The sequence below is a fragment of the Canis lupus genome, chromosome 11, assembly GCF_003254725.2.
Source record: "Canis lupus dingo isolate Sandy chromosome 11, ASM325472v2, whole genome shotgun sequence".
NCBI classification, from domain to species: Eukaryota; Metazoa; Chordata; class Mammalia; order Carnivora; family Canidae; genus Canis; species Canis lupus.
This window is the reverse complement of record NC_064253.1, coordinates 64781221-64805625: the sequence shown is the minus strand read 5'-3', so window position 1 is coordinate 64805625 and position 24405 is coordinate 64781221. Positions and strand designations below refer to the sequence as shown.

The 24405-nt window shown below is 39.8% G+C and overlaps 1 protein-coding gene across 4 annotated transcripts; it reads left to right on the top strand.

The window, feature by feature from the left end:
• TXNDC8 (thioredoxin domain containing 8) lies at window positions 1-22728 on the top strand. 4 transcript variants are annotated; one of them, XM_025433015.3, is made up of 6 exons: window positions 1-156; window positions 2951-3055; window positions 7624-7683; window positions 10294-10359; window positions 21690-21755; window positions 22619-22728. In XM_025433015.3, exons 1-6 carry the CDS (start codon window positions 133-135, stop codon window positions 22679-22681), a joined length of 384 nt encoding a protein of 127 aa, XP_025288800.1. In that variant the 5' UTR covers window positions 1-132; the 3' UTR covers window positions 22682-22728. The 4 variants fall into 4 exon arrangements, with proteins under 4 accessions (XP_025288800.1, XP_025288801.1, XP_025288802.1 ...); XM_025433016.3 differs by lacking the exon at window positions 7624-7683; XM_025433017.2 differs by lacking the exon at window positions 21690-21755.
• The last annotated feature ends 1677 nt before the right edge of the window (window positions 22729-24405 follow it).

Below are 24405 nucleotides of genomic sequence, written 5' to 3'. Positions count from 1 at the left end.
AGATGTCATGTTTAATGATGTCATAGAGAAGTGACCCTTCTATCCCAGCTAGGATCCTTTAATTAATAAGAGACCGCTACAGTGAGTCGACTGGACCAACAGGCAGGTTTCGTCAACAATTCCCAGTAAATCATGGTTCAGAGTATTAAAGACATGGCAAGTATTTATTTGGCTTCATTGATATTTCAAAGGAGACACCTTGAGAACAGATTGGACAAACTTTAAGAATGACTTCCTCTATCAGTATTCCTTCACTGCTGTGTAGCAAGGGAAGATTTTTTAGGTCTTGCTCTCTGTTTTGTGGCACTATCTAGAGAATAGCCAAGGGACAAATTGATCAAAGGGTTTTGTTCTTCCCAGATTCTCATTTCTTGCTCTGACTGTAGCTGGATCCAGGCCAGCTCCTAACACATCCTGTCCTGTGCCTGATGCCACTGATTCCACCTTAATTGCACCTGGAACATTCTATGAAAGGAAAAGTCTACATATTTCTCTTATTCTAGAAAACAGAAGCCTCAGACATGCTTATGGAATAGGGTAGGAAAAATGACAGCCAACAGTATCAACAATTCCTTAGATGGTATTTTATAAAGACACTTTCTATCCATTGTCCAGTGTTACTGCCACAAAAAATCTAAATGTATAGATAGGTCAGGGAGAATTCTTTATTTATAAAGAAGAGATTTCCCTCTAAAGGAGTGGTTAAGATCCTATACCATGTAAGAGTGAAATGGGCACTAGAACCCAGATCTAATGCCGGGCCCTGTTACCTGAGGCACAGATCCTGGACTCTGCCTAACAAAGCCCTATTTCTATATGGAGGGAAGATGGGAGGCATAGGGCCTGGGCCTGCCATCCATCAGCACCCTCAGACTTAGCCTTCTGGCATTTTCCCCAATTGCAGCTATATATAAGGTCACAAAAAATGAGGCTGGCCAGATTGAAAGATGGCATTGCCGTGTAGATTTGTCATAAGAAAATGTTTTCAGATAGCACACATTTGCTAATGCACATGGTACTTCTTTTTTTGACTTTCTGGGAATCTCACAGAATAACCCATGGTCTCTCTAGCCCCCTGAGAAGCCCTCACCATCTCCTCCTCAGAGACGTCTCCTGAGGACCCGTTGTCTCCTTCATGTCTGTATCCAAAATGTCACCTTCTAGTCAAGATGGACTATGGCCACCCAGACTACAAGTCTAATCCAGTTCATTTCCTTCCTTCCTGCTTTATCTTTCTCCTTTTTTTCTTTATTTACAATGATCACTAACACACTGCATATTTTACTTACCGATCTTACCATTGGCTTCTGCTTCTAAATGTAAGCTCCATAAAGGCGGGGAAATGTTTGTCTGGTTTTTTGTGCACAGCTGTCTCCTAGCAGTGTGTCCATTCCTTGGCCTAGCATCAGTCTCAATAGGTACTTGTCAAAACAGTATGTATCCTATGGGGGTATTCCCTTCAGGGGACTTAGCCAAGTCAAATTCATAGATCCAGCTAGGCCAGTTTACACCCTAGAATCTGCTGAGAAGTGAAGGTGTCGAGGGCTTGTGAGGGGCATCTACTGTATAAGTTCAGAAGCAAGTGAGAAACAGAGGCTTGGTATGGCTCTCTGAGGAATTAAGTAACCCCCATCCTAGAGGAATATGAGTAAAGGAAGAGAACTTATCTTCCTTCAGTCATCCATTTCACCTGCTTGAACTAAATCAAATGGTAATGTAATGGTCAGGATTCCCCTATTACAGAGCAGTATGCCATTTGTATGGAATTAGCCCCATCCCTCATTCCAGTGATAGGCCCTGTTTGACTTGATTAATTATGATCCCATCCCCCATCTTAATGATTGGTCCAGGGATGAGCACAGGATAGAATCAGGGCCAGTGAGAGGGAGCATGAACTCCATTACTAGGAAGAACTCAGGAGATGATTTTGTGCAGTGGTGAAGGAAAGAGACTCTGGATTAGGCTGCCTAGGTTAGCAATCCCAACTACGCCAGGCACCAGCTGGTTGATCAGGAGAAAGTTAATGACTTTTTGTTTTTTCACCTGTAAAATGGAGATAACACTAACACCCCTTCCAGAGGATGGTTGTAAAGATTAAAGGAGAGGACACCAGGTGCAGAGTGAATTAGCTGCTATTGTTGCAATTCCAGTGAGAAAGGGAAAAATAAATCTTGAACATAAAAGTATATATTAGCAAGTCATTCATCAGCTAAACAATCCATGAGCGCTAACTATGTGCCTAGATCAGAAGCCATGGTGGTTCAGGACCGAATCAGGATCGAGTTCTCTAGGAACTTGTTGGATAGGGAAGCCATGCATGATACACCTAGTATGGACAGTCATTGTCCATAAAGCAAGGCAATTTAAAATGATCTGAGGTTCTAGAAAGGGAAACCTTTATTTAGATGATCTGGGTAGCTGATGGAAAAATCACTGAAGATATTCAGCCAGAAGCATGTCAAATGCTTAAATGTATGGTTTGACTACAGCTTTGGTAATGATTACCCCCCAAAACAAAACAAGAAATGATTCAAGGTGTTAGATTACATTTCTCCTTTTAAATTTCACTATTAATATATGTTTAGGGCCTTGTTAAAAGAAGCCAAATATAGATGTCCACCTTGAACAACTATCTACCACGACCCTCCACCCCTTATCTTTCATTGGTCAATCTCACTTCTCCCCAGAGGTAACCTACCATTACAAACCACCATTTAGTCAGTACACTACTAATCAATCATGCAGATTTATAGGTCACTTATGTATACTTACAATAATAAACATATGTGACCTCAGGGACTTCTAGGAAAGGTGTGTCTTCTGGAGAATGATATGATAGGGTGAGATACCTCGTCTAGGTTTACAAAGAACCGAACTGTCATTTATTCTCTGTAAGGCTTTATGAGATTCAGTGATGATGCATGTTTCTTCATTTACGCTCTGGTTTCAGGATGAATTAAAAACATTTTTGAAAGCTGCCGGATGCAAACTTGTGGTGGTTGAATTTTCAGCAAAATGGTGTGGTCCTTGCCAAAGGATATATCCTCTTGTTCATGTAAGTATCACCTGTATATATACCCCAGCTTTAGAAGGAATTTTAAATCCCCTAATAATTTTCTCAGTTGTAAAAGTTTGCACTTGTGAGTCATATGGAATCATAGTTTTTTGAAGCATCCTGATTTCCAGATGATAATTTATCAAGATCTAATTAGATCATTAGTACCCACACAAGAAGACTAATACTACTTGTCTACGGATAATTCTGCAAGGAGCATCAAGGTGTGCAAAACAATACAATTGTACAAATGAATGGATTATTCATAATAATAACATCTTACCAAAGTTTCAGAGTTCAGAACTTCCAAATATTGGTTTATAGAAAAATTTGATACTTGTTTTTAACTATAACATAAAAGAATAAACTTCTCCCATCCTTCAACCCTATTATCAGAACTTAAGTCTTACATGTTCTTTCATGTCTTTTCTACTTTATAAAATATTTTAGTAAAATATGCTGCTTAGTTGTAATCGTATAATTATATTTGGGTCTTTTTTCCACGTACACAATTGTTTGTGTTTTTGTTGAGTCTCCAGATTATAATTTTAATATCTCTACAATGTTTCATCTAATTAATTTCCTTGTTGCCCCATTTAAAAGTTTTCACTATTTTACTTATTTTTGGTATCATGTGTCACAGAAAGAACCTCAGGGCAGTTTCATTTCTCCTTATCATGCAGAAGTTTCACACTTACGGTCAATTTTGTGAAATCTATTTCTTCAAATTTAAAGAAGTTTTGATTTCTCTACACAACCAAAAATACTCTGAGTTCTTTTCAGCAAGGTTTCTAGCATTTTGACTTGAACTCTTGAATCTACCTGAATTCATTCTAACCACAGTCACAAGCTTTGATATTGAATTAAAAACAAACCCATATCCAAGTACAGAAATTGGCTACATGACATCTCAACATCCATTCTACGCCTAAAACTCTTGGAATATCCAGAAGAAACATTTTATTATCTCATAGGCCCCTTTATTCTGATACTCAAAACTCGAAGAAAGAAAAGTATTCGATGTTCAGCTTCCGGAGTATAAATATATTCACACGCCACAGTCAAAACTGATCAAATTCCAACAGCCACCATGCAACATTTTCAGACAGTGCAATGAAATCTAAGGCTTACTAACTTCTCCCTTCATACCTTTGCCCTGCCATTGTTCTGTAGAGGCTCCTGCAGGTCTTCCTACACCTATTCTCACCTTGGTAGGTACAGTTAGCCCTTTGGAGACAAACCTCCCCAAATGATCCTAATTTGAATGTGCCATCTGTTTCCTGTTGGAATCCAGATTAATGCAAATACAGTTTTAAAATAAATTTTGGTACATCCTTCCTGAAATACTATCCAGATGTTAAAAAGAATCAAGTAGACCCATATGGAATGGTGGCATTGTCTCCAAGACAATGTAGTATTAAGTAAAAAGAGTATAACATAGAAAAATGTACATAGTATGGTCCCATTTATATAAAACAGACACATACACGTATGTATATACATATAAACACACATATATGTAGAGAAAGAGGGAACAGAGGATGCATATCAAAGAAGCTTATTTTTTTAGTGAAAGGGTATTAAATTTGGATTCCTTTATTTTTCTCGTGCTGTTTGAGCTTTTGCATGATAATGTATCCAAGTACCATATGTGTAATTTTTTGAAACTGTCTGTACATAAGGGGGTGGAGAAAAGTCTTTATTTACTCTAGGTCACTTTATTAGTCAGATATCAAAGCAGGCAACAGAAAGCAAATTAAACCGAAAAGAATTTTAATACAAGGAATTGATCGCTTATAAAATTACTGGAAGACTAAATGAATAGGTTCTATGCATGACTGTCTCAAGACACCACAGACCCACCTTTGGGATCCTCTTTTTACCTGCCCCCCCCCCCCCCAGAGGAAAAAACAAACAAACTGATAACAGAGCAGCAGCAGCTCGGAATGAGAACCGCAATCAGGAGGCTCCTGCTGCCACAAGTGCCTCTGGACATCTGGGAAGCTAATGTCTGGGCACCAGAGCCTGAGTCTGGCTTCTGCTGCTGCCTTCAGCACAACCACTTCCATTACTCAGAGTCTTGATTTCCAGCAGGAACATCCAAAGGCAAGAAGAAAGTAGCTACTGTCTCATTTCTGCCTTCCATGTCTCTCCTGGCATGTATCTTGTGGGTAAAACCAAGTTGCATCCAGAACTCTAGCTACAAGGGAGCCCAAGGAATCTCTACCTCTTTTCCTTTCAAGGCTCTGCAGGAAAGTGGAATGGAAGTTAGCCAACTAAACTTCTGTCAAGGACAAGACAGTCAATGTTTTCAGGTTTGTGGCCCAGTGGTCTTTTGTGATAACTACTTGGCTTCACTGTTGCAGTGCAGAAGCATCCAGTGGCAATGAGCAAATCAACAGGCAAACCGTGTTCTGATCAAATTTAATTTACAAGACCATGTGGGGACCTGGATTTGTTCGACATGGTGCAGTTTGCTGACCGTGAGCTAAGAAGATCACCAGGCATAGAACCCTGAAAAAGAACATTTCTGGGAAAGGAGAAGTCATAAATTTGTTAAGAAATTGCATGGTATGATCAGGGGAAGGCAAATAGTCTGTGAGGCTGACTTACAGGGCACATGTGGGAGTGGTGACAAATGAGCTTCAAAAGGAAAGTTGAGGCCAAATCAAGAAGGACTTCATGTTATAATTTAGTGAGTTGCTGCAGATAGTCCAAACGGAAAAATTTTTTAAGGGTTTTGTCATGGTCAAAGGGAGGTTTTAGAGAATATTTTTAGCCATGCTGTATAAAAATGGGTTAGAAAGACTGAAGGCAGGAAACCCAAGGTGACAACAATCTCAATGATAGGTTTTCCAAAACTAGGACAGTGGTTTCGGAGAAAAAAAGGAAGGATCAAATTCAGGAGCTATTTTAGCGTTAAGACCAATAGAATAGGTAACTAAATGGTAGCCAACTACTTATGAGGAAGAACAGAGCAGAAGGAAGAGTTCTTAGGGGAGGGGAGGGGGTCCTAGGGGGATGGAATGGGATAATGAGGAAACACAATGTCCATAGGGGAACCCCGGCCTAGCAAAGAACCCATATGTCTTCCATGTATATGTACTACTTGATGCGAAAATGGCAACTGCCATTTCCTGTCCATTTTCCAACAGACTTGCCAGCCTCTCAAAACTTCATAAATACAATTAGATGTCCACATCAGTCAAACTCATTCCTGCAGCTTTTACTGGGGAACATCCGTATGTCTTCAAACTCAAAAAGTACAAATCAATTGCCCTGGAGTTCATGGGTGATACCATTTTCCTGCCAGACCACTGATGGGATGGGATGCCACTGACCAAAATCAGCTTCTTTTCTGTGTGAAAAATATTCTGAAAAGGCTTATGGGTTTTCCCCCAAGAGAAACTCTAAGAGAAAACTCTAGAGTTTTCTAGAGAGTTTTCCCCCATTTTTACAACCTTGATGAGCCACTGAAGAAAGAACTTCCACTTTGGTCACGATCCACGAACGACTGGAAAGCATCTCTACAACAGAACTCTGCACATAGCCACCTCATCACCCCATCCCATGCTTCTCCCTGCTTCTCCATGGGAACAGCTCCCAGAGCCAGCTCCATCTGTTCCTGTCTCCACTTGTCTCTGGACACCTCATCCCCTCAGAAAGAGATCCCATTTGAAATAGGTCACCGGAAATGCTTGAGATATGATGTTAAAGCAAACAAATCAAGAAGCTAGTTAGTGTCCTTAAAGTATGAGCACAACTGTCTGAAAAAAACCCCAAGAGCTGACATCCACAGGCTGCTGCCGCTGCATCCACTACTCCCAGACCCGTTACCAACATCTTTGTCACCACTGCTGCCAAAGATGCTTTCAGAACCAAACAGAAGCAGAAGAGAGTTGCTTCTTTCCTCCTCCCACTGTCTGTTTTCCTACAAATGCTTGCCATTAGCAGAACCTACATGGAAGACAGCTGGCAGAGGATCCTGGAAAGTACAGTTTCAATACGTAGTAGAACGCGGAAGATGTCAATAGAAGCAAAAAAAGCATCAAGGCCGAGGGTTTGCACACATGTTTTGTATCACTTTAGTCCTCTTAAGGAGTCTCTCAAAAAGCTTGGCAAAATATGAAGGTAAAAGCAGATTTTGGGTATTTGGTTCAGAGATCTGTGTTTTGAAGACCACTGAAGGCAGCAGCCCCTGACCTCTGGCCACTCCAGGACAAAGCTACCATCTGTCCCTTCACCCTGCAGAGTAAATCTGGACCCACCACATATATGACATTATTTCTTTGCTTTCTGTCCTTTCCCAGCTTTGAAACTCTGGTTCTTTAGACTCTGGTTTAGACTCCACTGATCCTTGCTTGACCTTGGTATCATCCCACATTTGACTTTGGTGCTTCAGGTCCTAGGCAGTAGTGAAATGCCAGAGTGATGCTTAGCTCTCTTGAACAATCTTTTTGTTCATTGTTTGCTTTTGCCAAAAGACACGTGTGTAATCCTAACCTAGTATTAGTAATCCTAGTATTAATGCTAGGCTAATAGGAAATTTTTATACCTTTATTTTGAAGGCAATGTCTCTGAAATACCAAAATGTAATGTTTGCTAATGTGGATGTGGATGCTTCTCAGGTAAGAATCATAAATCCTTCCATGAGGATACACAAAACCCCAAATGCATGTCATTGACAGCACTGCCTCGGTGATTATATAATCAATTTCAAGTCTAGTGGAATTTCATGATTTTTTTCCTGATAAATTGCAGGAAACTTTCCATCATGTCCTTGTATATTTTGTATTAATTTTAAAAACAAAAAATCCCCAGCAAGAATGTGACTCTCTTGCTGCCCCCATCCCCTCCCGTACTATGGCAGACTTCACCACTCAATCCTAACATTTTCCCCACTTGCCCTGGGCTCAGCAGAATTGCTCTATGCAGACAATACCAGTTGGGTGATGTTGGGCTCAAGATGAAAAGTGTTTTTTTCACCCTTGTAGTAAGTTTTTAATCCATTTCTAAAACCTAACCGAATGCAATACAGACATTTTAATTTACCTTGCTTTCCTCTTGCTATACCTTATGCTTTTTGTGAGTTTTTTTAAACACCACAAGGAATTCCAAGAAATCCTTCCCTCATGACCCTCCCTAGAAACCTTCTTTCCACACCCCCTGCAAAAATAATCAACCTCATGTCCTCAGTCAAAATGTGCCTTATTAATATACACAAAATATCTGAAAAACTATTCTTCCTAACACTTGCCCATTTATAACTAGGAAAAAACAGTAACAGGTGATCTATGCACATATTGGATTGAATCTGACTTTTAGAATACAAAAAAAAAAATCCTGTTATTCACCCATCTTTTTCTTTAATAGTTTTGTAACTTCTTATCACCTCTATAAACCTTAGTTTCTTCATCTATAAAATAGGGCAAGTAATATTTAACAAAATATAAAATGAGCTAAAGTACATAAGATGCATGACATAGTGTCCAGCACATAATAGAAGTTCCATGTCTCCATTTCCATCAAGCTTCATCAAAGTGAGACAGTGTTTAATTGCCTTTTAAGCTGAACCATTCAGAATTCAGAACACAGAAAAGCTGTGCATTCAGAATATACTAGAATCATTATCTCTTTGTCCTTTTTTTTTTATATTCAGAGTTGTGCAACCATCACTGTAATGAATTTTATTTCAAAACAAAACACCCCACTTTTGGAGTTCTAACAGTCACTCCCAGTTCCTTCTATCCCAACTCTGGGCAACCACAAGTCATGTTCTGTCTATAGATTTGCTTATTCTGAACATTTCATATAAATGGAATCATTGTATAGGTGGTCATTTGTGACTAGCTTCTTTCACTTAGCCTAAGTTTTCAAGGTTCCCCCATGCAATAGCATGCATCATTTTATTCCTTTTTATGGCTGAATAATATTCCATTGTATGGCTTCACCACATTTTATTTAGCCATTCAACTGTTGATGGACACTTGGGTTGTTTGCACCTTTTGAGTTTTATGGGTAATACTGGCATAAACATGTATATATTTTTTTTCATTTCCCTTGAGTACTTATCTAGCAGTGGAACTGTTGAGTTATATTGTAACTCTATGTTTAACTTTTGGAGGAATTGGCAAAATGTTTGCTAATGTGGCTACACCATTTTGTATTTCTACCAGCAATGTGTGAGGGTTCTGATTTCTCCACATCCTCACCAACACATGTTATTGTCTGCCTTTTTGACTAGAGCTCTTTTCCTTTTAAGGTGGAACAAAATGCACACTTTTCTTTAACAATAATTTATTTATTTTAGTTACCATTGCTGTGGTCGTGAAAATTATAATTTAATGTTTGTGCACATTATAGGTGGCAGGGGAGAGATTCACCCCATGAAATGATAGGTATATTACAGAGAAAAGTCCAGTTCTGTTGATCATGTGGGTGGCTAACTTTCTTTTGACTCTTGAACAAGATAAACAAAAACTGGCTTTTGAAAGCAGATTGTAGTGGATTAAAACAGTTGGAATTCTGACATATTTTCTTGTCTTTTGGTTCGTCTTTCAGAAAGATATGGACAGTGGAGGAAGGAGTAGGGTTTAAAAGAAAAAGACATGTAAGCCTTACTTAAAATGCAAAACCAGGACAGCCTGGGTGGCTCGGTGGTTTAGTGCCGCCTTCAGCCCAGGGTGTGATCCTAGAGACCCAGGATTGAGTCCCACGTCAGGCTCCCTGCATGGAGCCTGCTTATGTCTCTGCCTCTCTCTCTCTCTCTCTCTCTCTCTCTGTCTCTTATGAATGAATAAATAAAATCTTTAAAAAAAAAAAAAAAAAGCAAGACTAGTGTATTACCCCATGTCTCAAGTGTGCCTTATAGAGATGTCTTTATACTTCCTTATTTTTGCAATGTGCTATTTCCATATTGAGTCCCACTGGGGTCCCTCTGTAATCTTTTCACAAGTTCATTTAAATAGAGCTCATTTAGTCCAGCATCTGTTCTATTTTGGCCTCCATCTCTCAGCCCTCTCCTAGGGCTCTGGGTTGAGAAAGCTCAGGAATGTGGAGAGCAACCATTTTCTATTGTAACATTCCTGGAGGCTTTGACATTCCTTGGCAGGAGAATCTGTAGTGTTAGCTGTCCCTGGGCTTTCAGACATGCCTCCTGAGAAGTCACCAGGTTCTGGGCTCGGTGTAGAGAGAGGATACCAACATTATGACTTCATGCCATTTCTTTCCTTTCCCAGGAGTTGGCCCAAATTTATCACGTCAAAGCAGTACCCACATTTCAGATGTTCAAGCAGACCCAGAAGGTATGTTTCCATGGTAACTGGCAGAGTTGAATTATAGAATCATCAGAATCTAAAAAAAGGCCTGAGGTATCCAGGATGGATGAAACAACTGCATTTATTTTTAATATATAGCAATGTAACTCTTAGTTTCCGCACTTTCCATTATTGGCAAGGAGCACACAAAAATGCATGAATTATAATAAATCTCCTCATTCAGACCATATGAGATATCCAAATCCATAAGAAATATCTCATCTCATCCCTATTTTCTCCCTTTTGTTGGGGGCAGAACCATCAAAAAAAGAATCTTACAGAAAAGGACATGATGAAATTCTCACACAAATGCATAGAGATTGTTAGCAATGCCTGGGGAAATGTTAATCAAAGAGTCTCAAGGCAGGATTAGCCTAGTGGTTGAGCATGCAGGCTCTGAATTCAGGTTTCTGTGGTTCAAATACCTGTTCTGCTACTTTCTAGCATTTCACTTAAGAATTCTCTTTGATCATAGTTTCCTTATCTGTAAAAACAAAGATCGTCACAAGTTTTTCCCTTCATGGGGTGTTGGGAGAATTAATGTGAAATAAGAAAAGAATTAATGTGACTCACGTTTGCAGATCCATCCTAACTTGTGTTAAGTGCTGGCACATTGTGGTAGTTGTTATCATGCAGAAATTAATGAAATAAAATGTCTAAAATACTTCCTGTGTAATGAAACCAGTAATTCCACATATGGCTGGGAGCACTGACAACTGTACACACCTTATGAAAGTGGCTTTACAATACAAATAAGAGGAACAAGCTATTTCCTTTCACTCAATTATCCACTCTTGGGAACTTTTGCTACAGAAATACCTAAAAGAAAAATAAGCAGCTAAGGGAATAGTAATTGTAGCATTACTCCTAATAAAATACAAAACAAGCTGAATGTCTTTTCTAGCAGAATTGCAAAGTGATTTGTGATACATCTACTCTATGAAACAGTATACAATTAAAGAGTTGGGAAGAACATATGGAAAGCAAAAATATTCATGCTTAAACTTTGTGAAGATTATGTCTACAATATAAAAAATGAAAGCAGTTGATAGACTAGCTATTTCATTTTCAGCTTCTATCTATTGTGTATTTGTTGCAACATAATCGGTGCAATAGATAGAAATAATTCTTCAAAAAGAATCAACACTACCTATTCCATCTCTTGAGTGTTTACTTGAAAATGGAAACTATTGAACACTCCCCGCCCCCCCACCTAGCAAATTGTTTATGTGTCATTTTTTGTTATCTTCTCTTCCATCTCAGAAATGAGAATGCTTCCTTCTTTGGAAATGGATTTCATACATTGCAACTTGATAGCATTCCCTCCTGTGTGCTCCAGGCCTCCATTGATCAGCTATCTTCTTTTGGACCTAGTGTTTGGATGCTCCTTTTTGCTATTGACTGCCATTCTTCTCTCTCTATCAAGAGTTCTTTGATTTTCCTCCAAGGAACCATGCCATTTCCCATTCCTGGTCCATGTGCTTCCTTAGGGCTTCATCTCCAGGCCAGGACCCGTGAGTGAACTCCATTCTTATCAGGAATGGGCCCTTGACTCCAGTCTAGCCAATCCAAGCCCAATCAGAGCTAATTCTAAGACTTGACATAAGCAGCTAGGTACAGGCCTTCTCTTTTGATTTCACTGGATTTGAACTTGGGAAGATATGAAGCTGAAGGTACTACAGCTAGCTTGCCACCACAGGGGACCTGAAAAAGAAGCCAACACACAGCAAAAAAGCAGAGTCAAACTAGGAAATACTAATGGCATTGATTGAACCCTGAATCTATCCATGCCTGAAGCTGTACTACACCTGCAGATTCTTTAGTTGTGTAAACCTGGGGTTGCTTTTTCGATTACTTACAACCAAAGAATCTCTAATGACAAAATTAATCTTCTCTCAAACTACTCTCCTTCATTTCATGATCTAACTCTCAAAAAAGTAGAATATATTTACTGCCTTCAGTTCTCATTTTCCACATACTCCTTCATCTGCTCTTTAAAAAGTCGCCAAGGATCTTCTAATTCAAATAGCCATTTCTCAATCCTTGTATTCCTTGGTTACACAAAAGCACCATTAACTAACTAGCTTCTATATTCTGCAAACTTCCTCCTCCTTTGGCATCTATCCCTGCCCCTGCTCCCAAGCTCTCCTCTGGCTTATCTCCTGCTGTCCTAACATGTAAGTATTTCCCAAGGTTCTATCTTTTTCCCATTCTATTTTTTTCCCTTTAGTAATTTCATCCCTACCTCTAGTTCCAGCTATAACTACCTATAACACAAACAAGTGTGATAGACCTCCTCACCCCTGAGTTCACACCACAGATCTTTTCTCTTTTCCCAATAGATCTTGGCACAGCTCCACATATGTCATTCCTCTATTTGAAATCGGATCCCCCTTCTCCTCCACTGTCTGCAGAATCAAGACTAACCCCTCGTGTTCAAGTCTGGCATTCAAATTTCTCTATAATTCAACCCAATCTTCTTTTCCAACCCCACTTCTTTTTGACTCAGACCTTCATGTATTTTTGTCATACTGTTTCAAGCACCCAGAGGAGTTCACATCAATGTCTAGAAGAATCCCCCCTTGGTAGAAAATACTCATTTTGTGTTTGATTCATGAGTGAGTGAACAAATGAAAGAGTAAATAAAAGCTGAGCTGCTGTCTTTGCCTGACATCCCACTGCCAGCATTGCTGTCTCTCATTCTGACTGGAGAATTTCTCTTCAGCTCAGAACAGATTTCTGTGTTCAGCTCTTCTGTAGATGATATTGCTTAAGGTCTATCACCATTCAGTAGTTTGTTCTTCATTTTATGAAACAAAGCTTTGGTTTCTCAACTGACTATGTGTCTAGGCTGCTCTTGATCAAATCCATAGCTATAATTTGAGGAAAGGCTTGGCCCCGCTTGGTCTCAGTTCTGTATGGAAGTGAAAAACTCTCAGCTGGGTGAGGTGACCTCTTATATTCAATTATTTCTTAACTATTTTCTACAGGGTATGGATCCCTTTTGAATTGATAGAACAAAATGCCTATATTCTAGGCAGCATGAAGGATCTAAAATTTGAATTTTATGCCAGTTAGCTAACGGAAAATTAAACTAACTGAATTGATGACCGTGGGTTAAGCTCATCTACCTCCCTATACTCTAATTCCAGCATCAGCCAGCCAGCCTTTTATAACATGGATATCCATGTCCCAAGAAATGTTCTTGAGAACTGAGTGTCACATTGAATATTACCAACATACCATCCTGGTTATGGAGTTATTTTTAAAAATACACACACACAACAACTTGAGATCATTTATAGCATAATATACAAATAATTCTACTTCTAGACTTCGGTGTGATCTCCAGAAAGATTCATACTTGGATCAATTTAGATACCATTTGAAAACGTACAGAAAAGATTTGCAATGCTGGCTTCCTTTTGACAAAGAATCAATCTTCTGTACAAAAGACGACAGCAAAAAAATGCAGGCAGGAGATCCTCTTTAGGATCTCTTTAGATGGTATTACAGATCTCTTTACCTCTTCCACTCAATCCCTAGCATTTGGTATCTGAGCATCTATATAGGGTCTCTGGACGGTACTCCCCTCTACCATTGCATCCAGAGCTGTGGTCAAAACTTGAGACCTCTGAAATGCCCCCCAGGTTCTACTTTGCAATGGTCTACACAGGAAAATCACTGGAACCAGAGAAAATCGGGCATAGCTGTGCAACAGAACCAACCAGTCTATGTGAATTTCCCTCCTCTCTCATAGGAGTTGACTGGGAAGGCTACCAATGTCATTCATTGTTCTCCTTAGGGTAGAAAAAAATTAAATTCACTTTGAGACCTCTTCCATCTTTCTTTTATCTGGGACAGCACAACTGAAAATTGGCTTAAGAAAGTAGATACTATTTACCTAGTATTTTTTAAAAACCCACCTAGAATCCAGTTTCTATTAAGGGATGTTATAAGAAATGTACTCACATTTCTGGTAAAATATCTGGCAAGGAACCATGATCCATTATACCTTTCAAAATGTACATTGTGTAAAAAGCTTTGTGATAATTCCTCATAGAACAGAGTTAGGAGAATATTTGCCACCCCTTAAAAATATGATCTACCCCCTTCACTAGATCAGAAGGTTTAGGGTTTCTCTTTGTCTGTTGGTGCCAATAATCTCAAGATTACTTCCTTTACTCAAATACAATAGCCTCCTTTATCTGCAGTTTCCTGGCATTCCGTAATTGCCATCTGCATATTGAATCATACTTGAATGGTTTTGTTATTTTATCTTGCCCTTGATTCTAGCTCATTTCAAATATTTTCAAAATATATAGAATATAAACAAATAAAACTTAAAAGTTGCAACAGGTAAAGCTATTTAACAATGACTCGGGGTCATGGTGGATAATGGGCATTACGTGGTGCTGGAAGTTTTCATGCAGATTTGGATGGCCACCCAGCAGGGATGCACTATAAACGACAGTTGTAATTATTTCACAGTGTTAGGGCAAAGGACAATGAAAGCAAATTCTAGGTAATAAATAAGGTGGAATTACTCCTTCCTGCTGTATTCCTTCCTTCATGTTTTCACCTGGGACATCACATCCTGTTCCTGTAAGATTCAGTGTGGTTAAAAAAAAAAAAAAAAATTCTGCAATGCCTTTCAGATGGACCATCCAAAACTTTGGCTGATTATTTTTTTTAACCAGAATATTATACTGTATTCTACTGTAACTAGAAAAATACATATATACACATAAACTGCAATATGCATATAATACTAGTTATTCATTGAGGCTCTGAAGCCCATCAGTAGATCCCCTGGGCTAATAACATTGATTCCAGACCAAAGTTGGCATAGGTCAATGGAATAGCAGAAGGGAAGAGTAACAATTTCTTAGGATCTCGGCCAACTGCTTATACACAGGCCAACATCAGAAAATGGTTCCATCTTTCATTCTTTGATATGAGAGTAAATGGCTTCTCAAAGCACTTAAATCTACTCATAAGAGCAATGGGATATTGGTGCATAGATGCTAATAAGTAGAGTTATTTACAAGTGAATAATTCAGAAAAACTGAGTGCTCCTGTGCTCACATCAAGTGGGAGGAAGTTCCTGCCCTTTTGCCTGTGAACAGTAAGGCTTCTGCTGAGGTCATAGAAATCTCCAACAAGCTCCCTTCTTCAAGTAGGTACAGAGATTGAAAGAATCCCCAACACCTTGGTGTGCTCAAGAGAGGACAGGATTGGTGTCTTTAAGGGCCAGGCAGGGACAATAAATGAGACAACAGGAAGTGAGGAGGATGGTGGTCCCTGGAGAATCACCCTCCCAAATGCTCAGTGTTCAAGTTCATAAGAAACAGTGCTTGACTCATTGACCAAAAGAGTGTCTGCAGCTAATTCTTGCTGTCTCTGGAGTCAGATAGCTGTAGATTGATTATTAGTGGGTGACCTTGGGACTGTGCCTTCACCACCTTGAGTTCAGTTTCCTTCTCTATGAAATAGGGACTATATCGTGTATCTTTGAACTGTTGTCATGAAAATTTGTGATAATGTATATAAAGTGCTTTATCACAGGACTTGGTACATATTTTAAAATAAGACTATTGCTAGAGCCCTAGAATCTATCTGTGTGCCTATCTCCCTGAAAGTTTGTGAATAAACAGAAATTCAGAAACAGTTGTTAAGAGAGATCTCTAAAAGTCTTTGAATAACTACAATATCCACTTAAGCTAAGCCATCTTAGCATTTGGGAATTACCTACTGAGGATAGTCAACCTGTTATGGATGGTGTTAGACACAGAGGGAGGGTTCCACCTGAGGGAAAATAAAAGCACTCTCCCATGGTGTTCAAGTCCAAAAATGCATGTCAGCCCTATAAACAGCAGATACATTAGCAGAGATTAATTGACTGAAAGGAGCAGGAACTAAGTGAGATGGAGGGAAAGTGACAGAGAGATGGACAGCAAATATTTATCACCATTTAGCAGTGATATTGCTCTAGGTATTAGCAATTCAAAGGAAGTAATTACTTATATTTCTCTTTTCTCCAGGGCAGGGATTAGGGTGAAGCCAGTGAGGCAGGAGATTGCCCAAGTATAGGGTGGAATCCTGTCTTTATTTGCATTTTTGATATTTTGTTCATGATGGATTTTTTGCATTAATGTTTAACTTTTTAAATATTTATTAAAATATTATGTATCTTGATTACTGAGTTCTGGGAACCCCTTAAATTTTACATCCTCCTCTTAGCCCTGTCCTCTAAGTTTTAAATCATTAAAATATCGGAGTACTTCATTCAGTGATCAGCCAGAAAGACTTACAAGACTCAATAGCAGATTATACTTATAGCTAAGATTTACTACAATGGAAAATACAGAGCAAAAGCATCAGGAAAAAGATAAGCATTGGTAGAGTCCAGAAAGGTCCAGAATAGGCTTCTGATGTTCTTCCTTGGTGGGGACACATAGGAGTGCTGTCTTTCGCTCTCTGGTAGTAAACTTCAAGGACATCTGTAGAATGTTTCTTTTTTAAAAATTTATTTATATATTTATTCATGAGAGACATAAAGAGAGAATGGCAGAGACACAGGCAGAGGGAGAAGCAGGCTCCCCATGGTAAGCCTGATACAGGACTCAATCCCAGGACCCAGGGATCATAACCTGAGCCAAGGGCAGATACTCAACCACTGAGCCACCCAGGCACCCCTATGGAATGTTTCCACCTAGGGATGTTTTTTGTTTTTTTGAGGCTCAGGGCATGAGGCCTTTATGTGGGGACTGGTCATATAGACATATCTTGCTAGGCAACCATTGCTATACAAGCAGCTATAACAATGGAGACTAGGACCCCCAACAATAAAACCAGGTGCACATTATCAATACTGATGTTTAAGCAAAGCAAGCCAGTATAACTTGATCCATCACTCCAGGTATATATAACAAAATCATCAATCTTTAATACAAAGAACACTTTGGTGAGGGAGGGAACACATTTTCTAGGGAGATTGATGAAGGCTCAAGCATGGTTCCATTGGAGACAAGAAAGAAATAAGGAACCAGACCTGCAGTGTTAACTCCTCTCAGAGAATCATCTGAAAATCAAAACATCACCTTTATTGTAAGTAGTAGTAGCACTATATTGTGCTGATTATGGAGCATGGCTTAGACTCATGTCAATAGACTTCCTAATGTTCTCTTAAAGCCTAGATTTTGAGATGACCCACCTAGGGAGAATCTGGGCTGCAGAGGAGAAACTTACCCACCTAGGTGAAGGAGACAATTGTTGCTTTTCACAATGGCATGCTCCAAAAGTGAGGACACAGGGTGATAATAGATAGCCTTCTAGACCTGCCTGAGGCTTACTTTCAGATGTACTTTCCAGAAAAAGAAAGACCGTGGCAGGAAAGCAGACCTGTCCCTTTGGGAGAACACCCTCAAAAGGGAGAGGATAATCATGAACTCATTCCTTTGTCTAGGCTCAACTAAGATGCTCACCTCAACCTGAGAAGTCAGTGAAGGGATTTCCCAGTATTGGACAGTTGAGCAGATTTTCCAGGAACATGAGAACAGGAGTATAGGTCATTGAAGGGAATGGCTCCAAAACCATTATTATCCCTGTGAACAAGTTTTCATCCCACACTTCTAGTAACGGGCAGAATGACATCTCCTCTGGCCAGAGTCCAAAATCACTTTTCCTTATTCTCAGTGTGACTTAGGATAAATTGCCACCACATTAGACTCCTGTTCCTTTTCCCCTTCAACAGAAAACCACATTGTCCTGAGTGATAAGCAGCTTCATGTATCTGTTCAACACCTTCAACTGATGGCAAACTGTGGCCCCAGGGTCAAATCTGACCCTCCACCAGTTTTTGTACATAAAGTTTGACTGGAACACAGTCATGTCCATTTGTGTAAATATTGTCTTTGGTTACTATCACACTACTGTAGTAGATCTGAGTAGTTTCAACACGCGCCATATGGCCTGCAAAGCCTAAAATAGGTATTGGGCCCTTTACAAAAAGTTTGTCAACCCCTAACATAGAGGAAAGCACTTTAGTCATTATTTACTCCACTAGTACTCAAGAAACAGGTAGGTAGCCAGAGTTTCTAAACCAGCTACGAGAAAATGAAAGCAAATGAAGTACTTTCCTGAAATCTCACTATTGGAAACAAAATGAGGCCAGTGTAGATGAGAAAAAAAATTAGATAATAGATTGTTCTCATATGCCTTTTTTCTTGAATCCAAATGCATATAAATTCAAGCTGTTTGAAACAGTTTATTTCTAAGAGGCCCTGCCTTCTTGGGTTGATTTTGCTAAACTCCAAAACCAGGGTTGAGCTGCTTGCATTTGCAAGAATGCCCTGCAACCCTGCAACACGTTGTGAAAGTCCAGGGGGAAGTGTGCAAACACCCACATTGTGATGCAGATGGCTGGGGAAGGAATGGGTCTGGTTGAATCAGAGAAAGAAGCCAAGATGAAATCAAAAAGTAATTAACACCACAGGTGTTAGACACAGAGGGAGGGTTCCACAGGTGGGCGCACTTTTAAAAGTTCTCTTATTAGACATATTCGTCCCCGTGTCATTAATAAGAGCTAATGCCTTAAAAAACCCTTTGTAAAGAAGGAACATCAAACTGTTGCAGCTTATAAATTTATATTGTAAAAAAAAAAAAAAATTTATATTGTATGTCCAAATGCTTCTACAGCCTTCTCCCAAAAAAGTGTCTTGTGTTGGTTGTGTGGGCTCTTTTGTTTATGTTGTTATTGCTATAGTTGCTTTGAGGATTTTGGGTTTTTTTTTAAGATTTTATTTATTTATTTGACACAGAGAGAGCATACACGGGTGAAGCAGCAAGCAGAGAGAGAGGGAGAAGCAGACTCCCCACTGAACGGGGAGCCCAATGTGGGGCTCAATCCCAGGACCCTGAGATCATAACCTGAGCTGAAGGCAGACGCTTCACCAACTGAGCCACCCAGGCACCCCTGTTGTTGTTTTTAACTCAGTAAAGATAGCTGGAAAATTGGTGAGCTTTCATTCAGCTGGTCCAAACCTAACTTCAGTATTTAACCAAATTGCCTCTCAACTGGCTGAGGTATTTTATTATAATTAATCTATCTATAAATAATAATATTTATTATAATTATAACTAGACTTTAATTCATACTCTCAGAAGTCCATTTGTTAGGAAGGGACCCCTGTCTCTGGGCCTTTTGCATTTTCTCAGTAATATATTTTTTGCAGGTGATTGAATGTCTTTGGCATAAAAAAAAAAAAAACAAAAAAGAAAGAAACCTGCCTCTGGTTGGACCTGAGTGATGGGTAAATGGGTGGCAGGGAGTCACTTTCTTATTGTCTTTTTGTGTATGTTTGAAAATGTTTGTAATGAGGGGCACCTGGCTGACTCAGTTGATGGAGTGGACTCTTGATCTTGGGGTTGTTAGAGCCTCATGTTGGGCATGGAGATTACTTAAAAATAGTATCTTAAAAAATGTTCATAATGAAAGTTTTTTAAAGTGATTTTTGGATATAAATGGTTCTATAATGCGTGGATAGACCCCTCACATCCCCTTGGGCTCCGCAAACCAGAGGTCATCATTTTCACTAGCAGTCATTGCTGGGGTGGCAACAGTGCTTGTAAACTGAAGGCACTGAGAATTGAGAAGAGAGAAGTAAACATTGCTTCCTAATCCCTCATAGTGGAGCATCCCTTTGAAAGACACAGCCAAATATTCAGATTAAAATAAGAAAACAGGGCAGCCCAGGTGGCTCAGTGGTTTAGCGCCGCCTTCAGTCCAGGGCTTGATCCTCAAGACCCAGGATCAAGTCCCACGTCCGGCTCCCTGCATGGAGCCTGCTTCTCCCTCTGCCTGTGTCTCTGCCTCTCTCTCTGTCTCTCATGAATAAATAAATAGAATCTTTAAAGAAAAAAAATAAGAAAACATTTTGGGCAGAAATTATATGCTAGTTTCCTTGCATATATATCTCTTCAAAAGAAAGTTACTTATGTAATAAGCTCTTATCAATCAGCTGCTCCTCATTCAGTAACTACATTTATGAAACTCTTGTAGTCAAAGCCCCATGCTAGACAGGGAGACACATACCACACCTGGTCTCTGAAACATAACACTACCCAGAGTGTTGAACCTATACTTCAGGGACCAGAAATCAGCTTAGCTCAGCTCACTTCAGGCCCAAAGCCATTAATAGGACACCAACTCTGTTTAAGGTTCCTAGCTAGATACTAAAAATATGGAGGAAATAAATGAGGCAGAGTTCCCACCCTTGGTCAACTGCAGAAGATGACGTAACAAAATCAACTCTTGAGTAGTGGAATGCGCAGGTTCTAAGAGGTCACAGAGACTCCATGAGTTAGATCATGAAAGATGGTTAGGACTAGCAGGTGAGAAAGAAGGGAAGAAGTGAGAGTGACAAAATACTCTGGGTATGTATCAGGAATTTTTTGACAATACAATAGTATAAAATTACCACTAGAATATGAACTCCAGAGGGGATTTTGGTCTGGCATGTTCACAATGTCTGGCTCATAGTGGACGTTTATTAAGTATTTGCTAAATTAAATAAATGAATGAATCCAACTATACAGTGTTGCTAGCAGTCAAAGTTTCAGGTAGAGAATGACAGTGAGTTGTGGTCCTATTGTCAGGACAAAATCAAGGAATCCCTGAAAGGACCTGGGATTTTATAGTGGTGGAGAAGCACTGAAGAACTTTATAAAACCTAGATTTGTGTTTTGGAGCTTCAAGGGGAGGAAGGGAGCTTAGGGACTCAAGACTGGAGACAGACAAGTTGTAAGCTGTTGCTAAAGTCCAAGGGAAAGTTGATGAGGTAAAATCCATAGAATTCGGTAACAAATTCAATGTCCCCTAAAGCCACCACAATGGCTAACATGAAAACGAACCAAGAGTTGTCAAGCATATGGAGCACCCAGAACATTCATCCTCTGCTGGTGGAATATAAATTGATAAAGATCACTTTGGAAAACTGTTGGCCAAACCTGGTCATTCAGGTGGCCAAGCCCTGCCTATGTTCATGCCAGGGGTCCTCACCTGTGTACCCACCCAGTCTCAGAGGATTATGAAACGCCCTTCGTGCCTATAGCCACCATACGGCTGCCACCCAACTCTTAGAAAAGAAACACTTAGAAACACTTTGTAGATCCATTCTGACACCTTAGAAACACTTTGTAGATCCATTCTGACACCTTCCTCCCCGGCAGCCAATGCCACAAGAACTATTTGTAAGAGGAAATGAGTACAAACCAGGCAACCCAGACAAATCATGAAATTCTGCACCCACACTTAGGTAACCCTATTCTCAAGACTCAAAAGAGCTATTTGCTGTTATGGAAGTGGATTCGTGGGCGAGCCGGTAAGTGAAAGGGGATCAAGATGAAGTCACAAGTCTGGGGTATACTTTCAAGAAATAGAATGAACCATGATGCCCACAGGCAGCACCCAGATAGAATGCTGCTGCCTGGGGACGCAGAATCATTAGAATCTTGGATAGTTTCTTCTCTGCTATACACTGAGCACTGAAGTTGTTCTAGAACTTTCCAACTCCTGTCACCATTTCTGGCCATTGAAACCTTCCTCCTTGGAAACTCAGATCTTTAGCTAATCCCATCCTCAGTTTACTCATATTTTGCCTTCATACAATTGATACCGAAGTGATAATGCATGGTTAGAGTCTTAAACTTCCATATTTCATCAAACGTAAGATGCCCATTGACAGATGCACCATTATGTTACTACTGAAAAGTGTTCCAAATGAAGTATACCATCCACAGTGAAGTACATCCTGAGTCAGAGATGTGACAATTTGAAATGAAAATGTGCTTTTTAGAATCAACTGGTTATAATACTATTACCTGTGCAAGGGTCAGGGCATAGGAAATCACATCTCATTCGATTTCAGGAAATCATGTGTATGAATTAATAAGTCCTTAAGACCAATGTGTAAGGGCTCTGAAAGCTTCAATGATTGAGTTTTCTCATTTCTAACACATGTAGACCTCAGTTTATAAGACTACTATGGAGAATTATATAAATCTGGCCAAAAAAATTGAAACATCATGAATTTAGTGTGCTAAATATGTATTTATATCTTAGGTATTTTTCAGACAATGGAAATGAGTAGAGGATAATTTAACAGGAACAAAACTCCTCCAAACTCTAACATCTTTGCAAATATTTGAACCAATAAATATTTCACCTTTGTGTATTTGTGAACAGATTTTTGAATTTTGTGGAGCTGATGCTCAAAAATTGGAAGCGAAGATTCAAGAACTAATGTAAGCCGATCTCCAAGATAAAATACATTTACAACATTTTAAAAGGCCGCAGCTAATGTGTTTGTGTTTTTATTTGCAGCGAATATTGTAATGCTCGATTGGGCTTTCTCCTAACACTTTGCAGTTGAATCCCACCTTGCAACCTCACTGCAAAATGGCTTAAAGCTCTTGCGGTATCAGAGAACGTATCTCTCCCGTTCTCTAACTTGGCCTTTCCACTAACTCGTGCACATTTCTTAGGCAATGTGACCTCCACAGCAGAGGCCCTGCATAGCTAAGTAATACCACTCCATTAAGAAGGTTTTCCAGAGATTGCCAAAGATGGAATTCTTCGCAGCGATCAAGAAACAAACAAATGCCCTATTGCCCTGGTGTACTCCAAATACAGAGGCCAATTCTAATTGAGCCATCATTTGTGGTACAAAATTCTTCTCTGATGCATCAGTTTGTATTAGAACAGTGTCACTCTTCTCTTCCCCAATACCTTTCTAAAACTCTTTTATAGGGAGGCCTGAGTGGCTCAGTGGTTGGGCGATTGCCTTTGGCTCAGGTCCTGGGATCAAGTCCTGCATTGGGCTCCCCGCAGGCAGCCTGCTTCTCCCTCTGCCTGTGTCTCTGTCCCTCTTTCTCTGTGTCTCTCATGAATAAATAAATAAAATCTTAAAAAAATAATAAAAGTAAAATTCTTTTATAAGTTAAAAAAAAATCCAGACACGCACAAAAGCTGGAAAGTCCTTTTACTACCTATGTTTTTGTTATTGTTAATTGAGACAGCTCAGGCATTTAGGGCCCAGAGAAGACAGCTTCTCACACTAACTATTCCCACATGGGGCTACCATCAGATGAACACTGGGGATCTGGGATCTGAAGCCTAGAGTGGAGCCAGTGTTCCCTAGCTATTAAATTAATAAGATTTTGACAGAATCTTAGAATTCTTTGCAACATACATAGAGTAGCAGAAGCCAACAGATGCTAGCTTAAGAGAAAAGGGGCACCTTGTAATCATTCAGTAAATATTTCTTGAGCACCTACTCTGTGCCAAGCACTGTTATAGGCACCCAGAATAACACGTGGTTCATAGATTCCAGACAGAAATATAGCCAGCCTTCACATGCGATCAGAAACAGGAAGAGGAGAGAGATGGGGATCCCAGGGCTCTTCTGTGTATCTCTGTCCTCTGCATCTCTGTTTTCATCTGAATCATCTTTCCATTGCTGTAGCTCATTCTTCTTTATTGCCCAGTCTTTGTTCTGGAATGTGGCTCCCCAGGGAAACAGTGACTGGAAAAGTATTATGAAAACTGCAGGTCTCAAAGTCAAACAGACCAGGATGTGACAATACAAGAGCATTTTGGTTCCAAAAAGATTTCTGTCCCATTTTTTCATAAAGATCTTAAGTATTAGTAGTGATGCTTTGCTTCTTTCTAGCCCAAACCCCCACCACCGGGGTGGGGGCAGGTGGGGGGGCAGATGGAACTTTCATAGGGTGAAGAGGCCGTGTGGACTATGCCCATGGCGTCCAACTGCTTGTCTGCCTGGAGCCCACATCAAGTCTTTTCCACAAGCCTGTCCTAACCACAGGGGCAGGAATGGAAGGCTCTAGGGCCCCTAATCTTTAAGTCTTTGAGCCCCGATGTGCTGAGTGCATCAGGCAGGACAGAAGAAGAGGTACTGGACCTCTGTACCAGAGTAAGAGCCCAGGGGACCTGAACCTGTCACTCCTCCCCCA

Bases quoted from the DNA above. Each gene is read 5' to 3' on its own strand.
- TXNDC8 (XM_025433015.3), top strand. From the start codon at position 133: ATGGTTCAGAGTATTAAAGACATG. The intron at 157-2,950 runs GCAAGTATTTAT...CTCTGGTTTCAG, and splicing joins TTCAGAGTATTAAAGACATG to GATGAATTAAAAACATTTTT. The intron at 3,056-7,623 runs GTAAGTATCACC...TTTATTTTGAAG, and splicing joins GGATATATCCTCTTGTTCAT to GCAATGTCTCTGAAATACCA.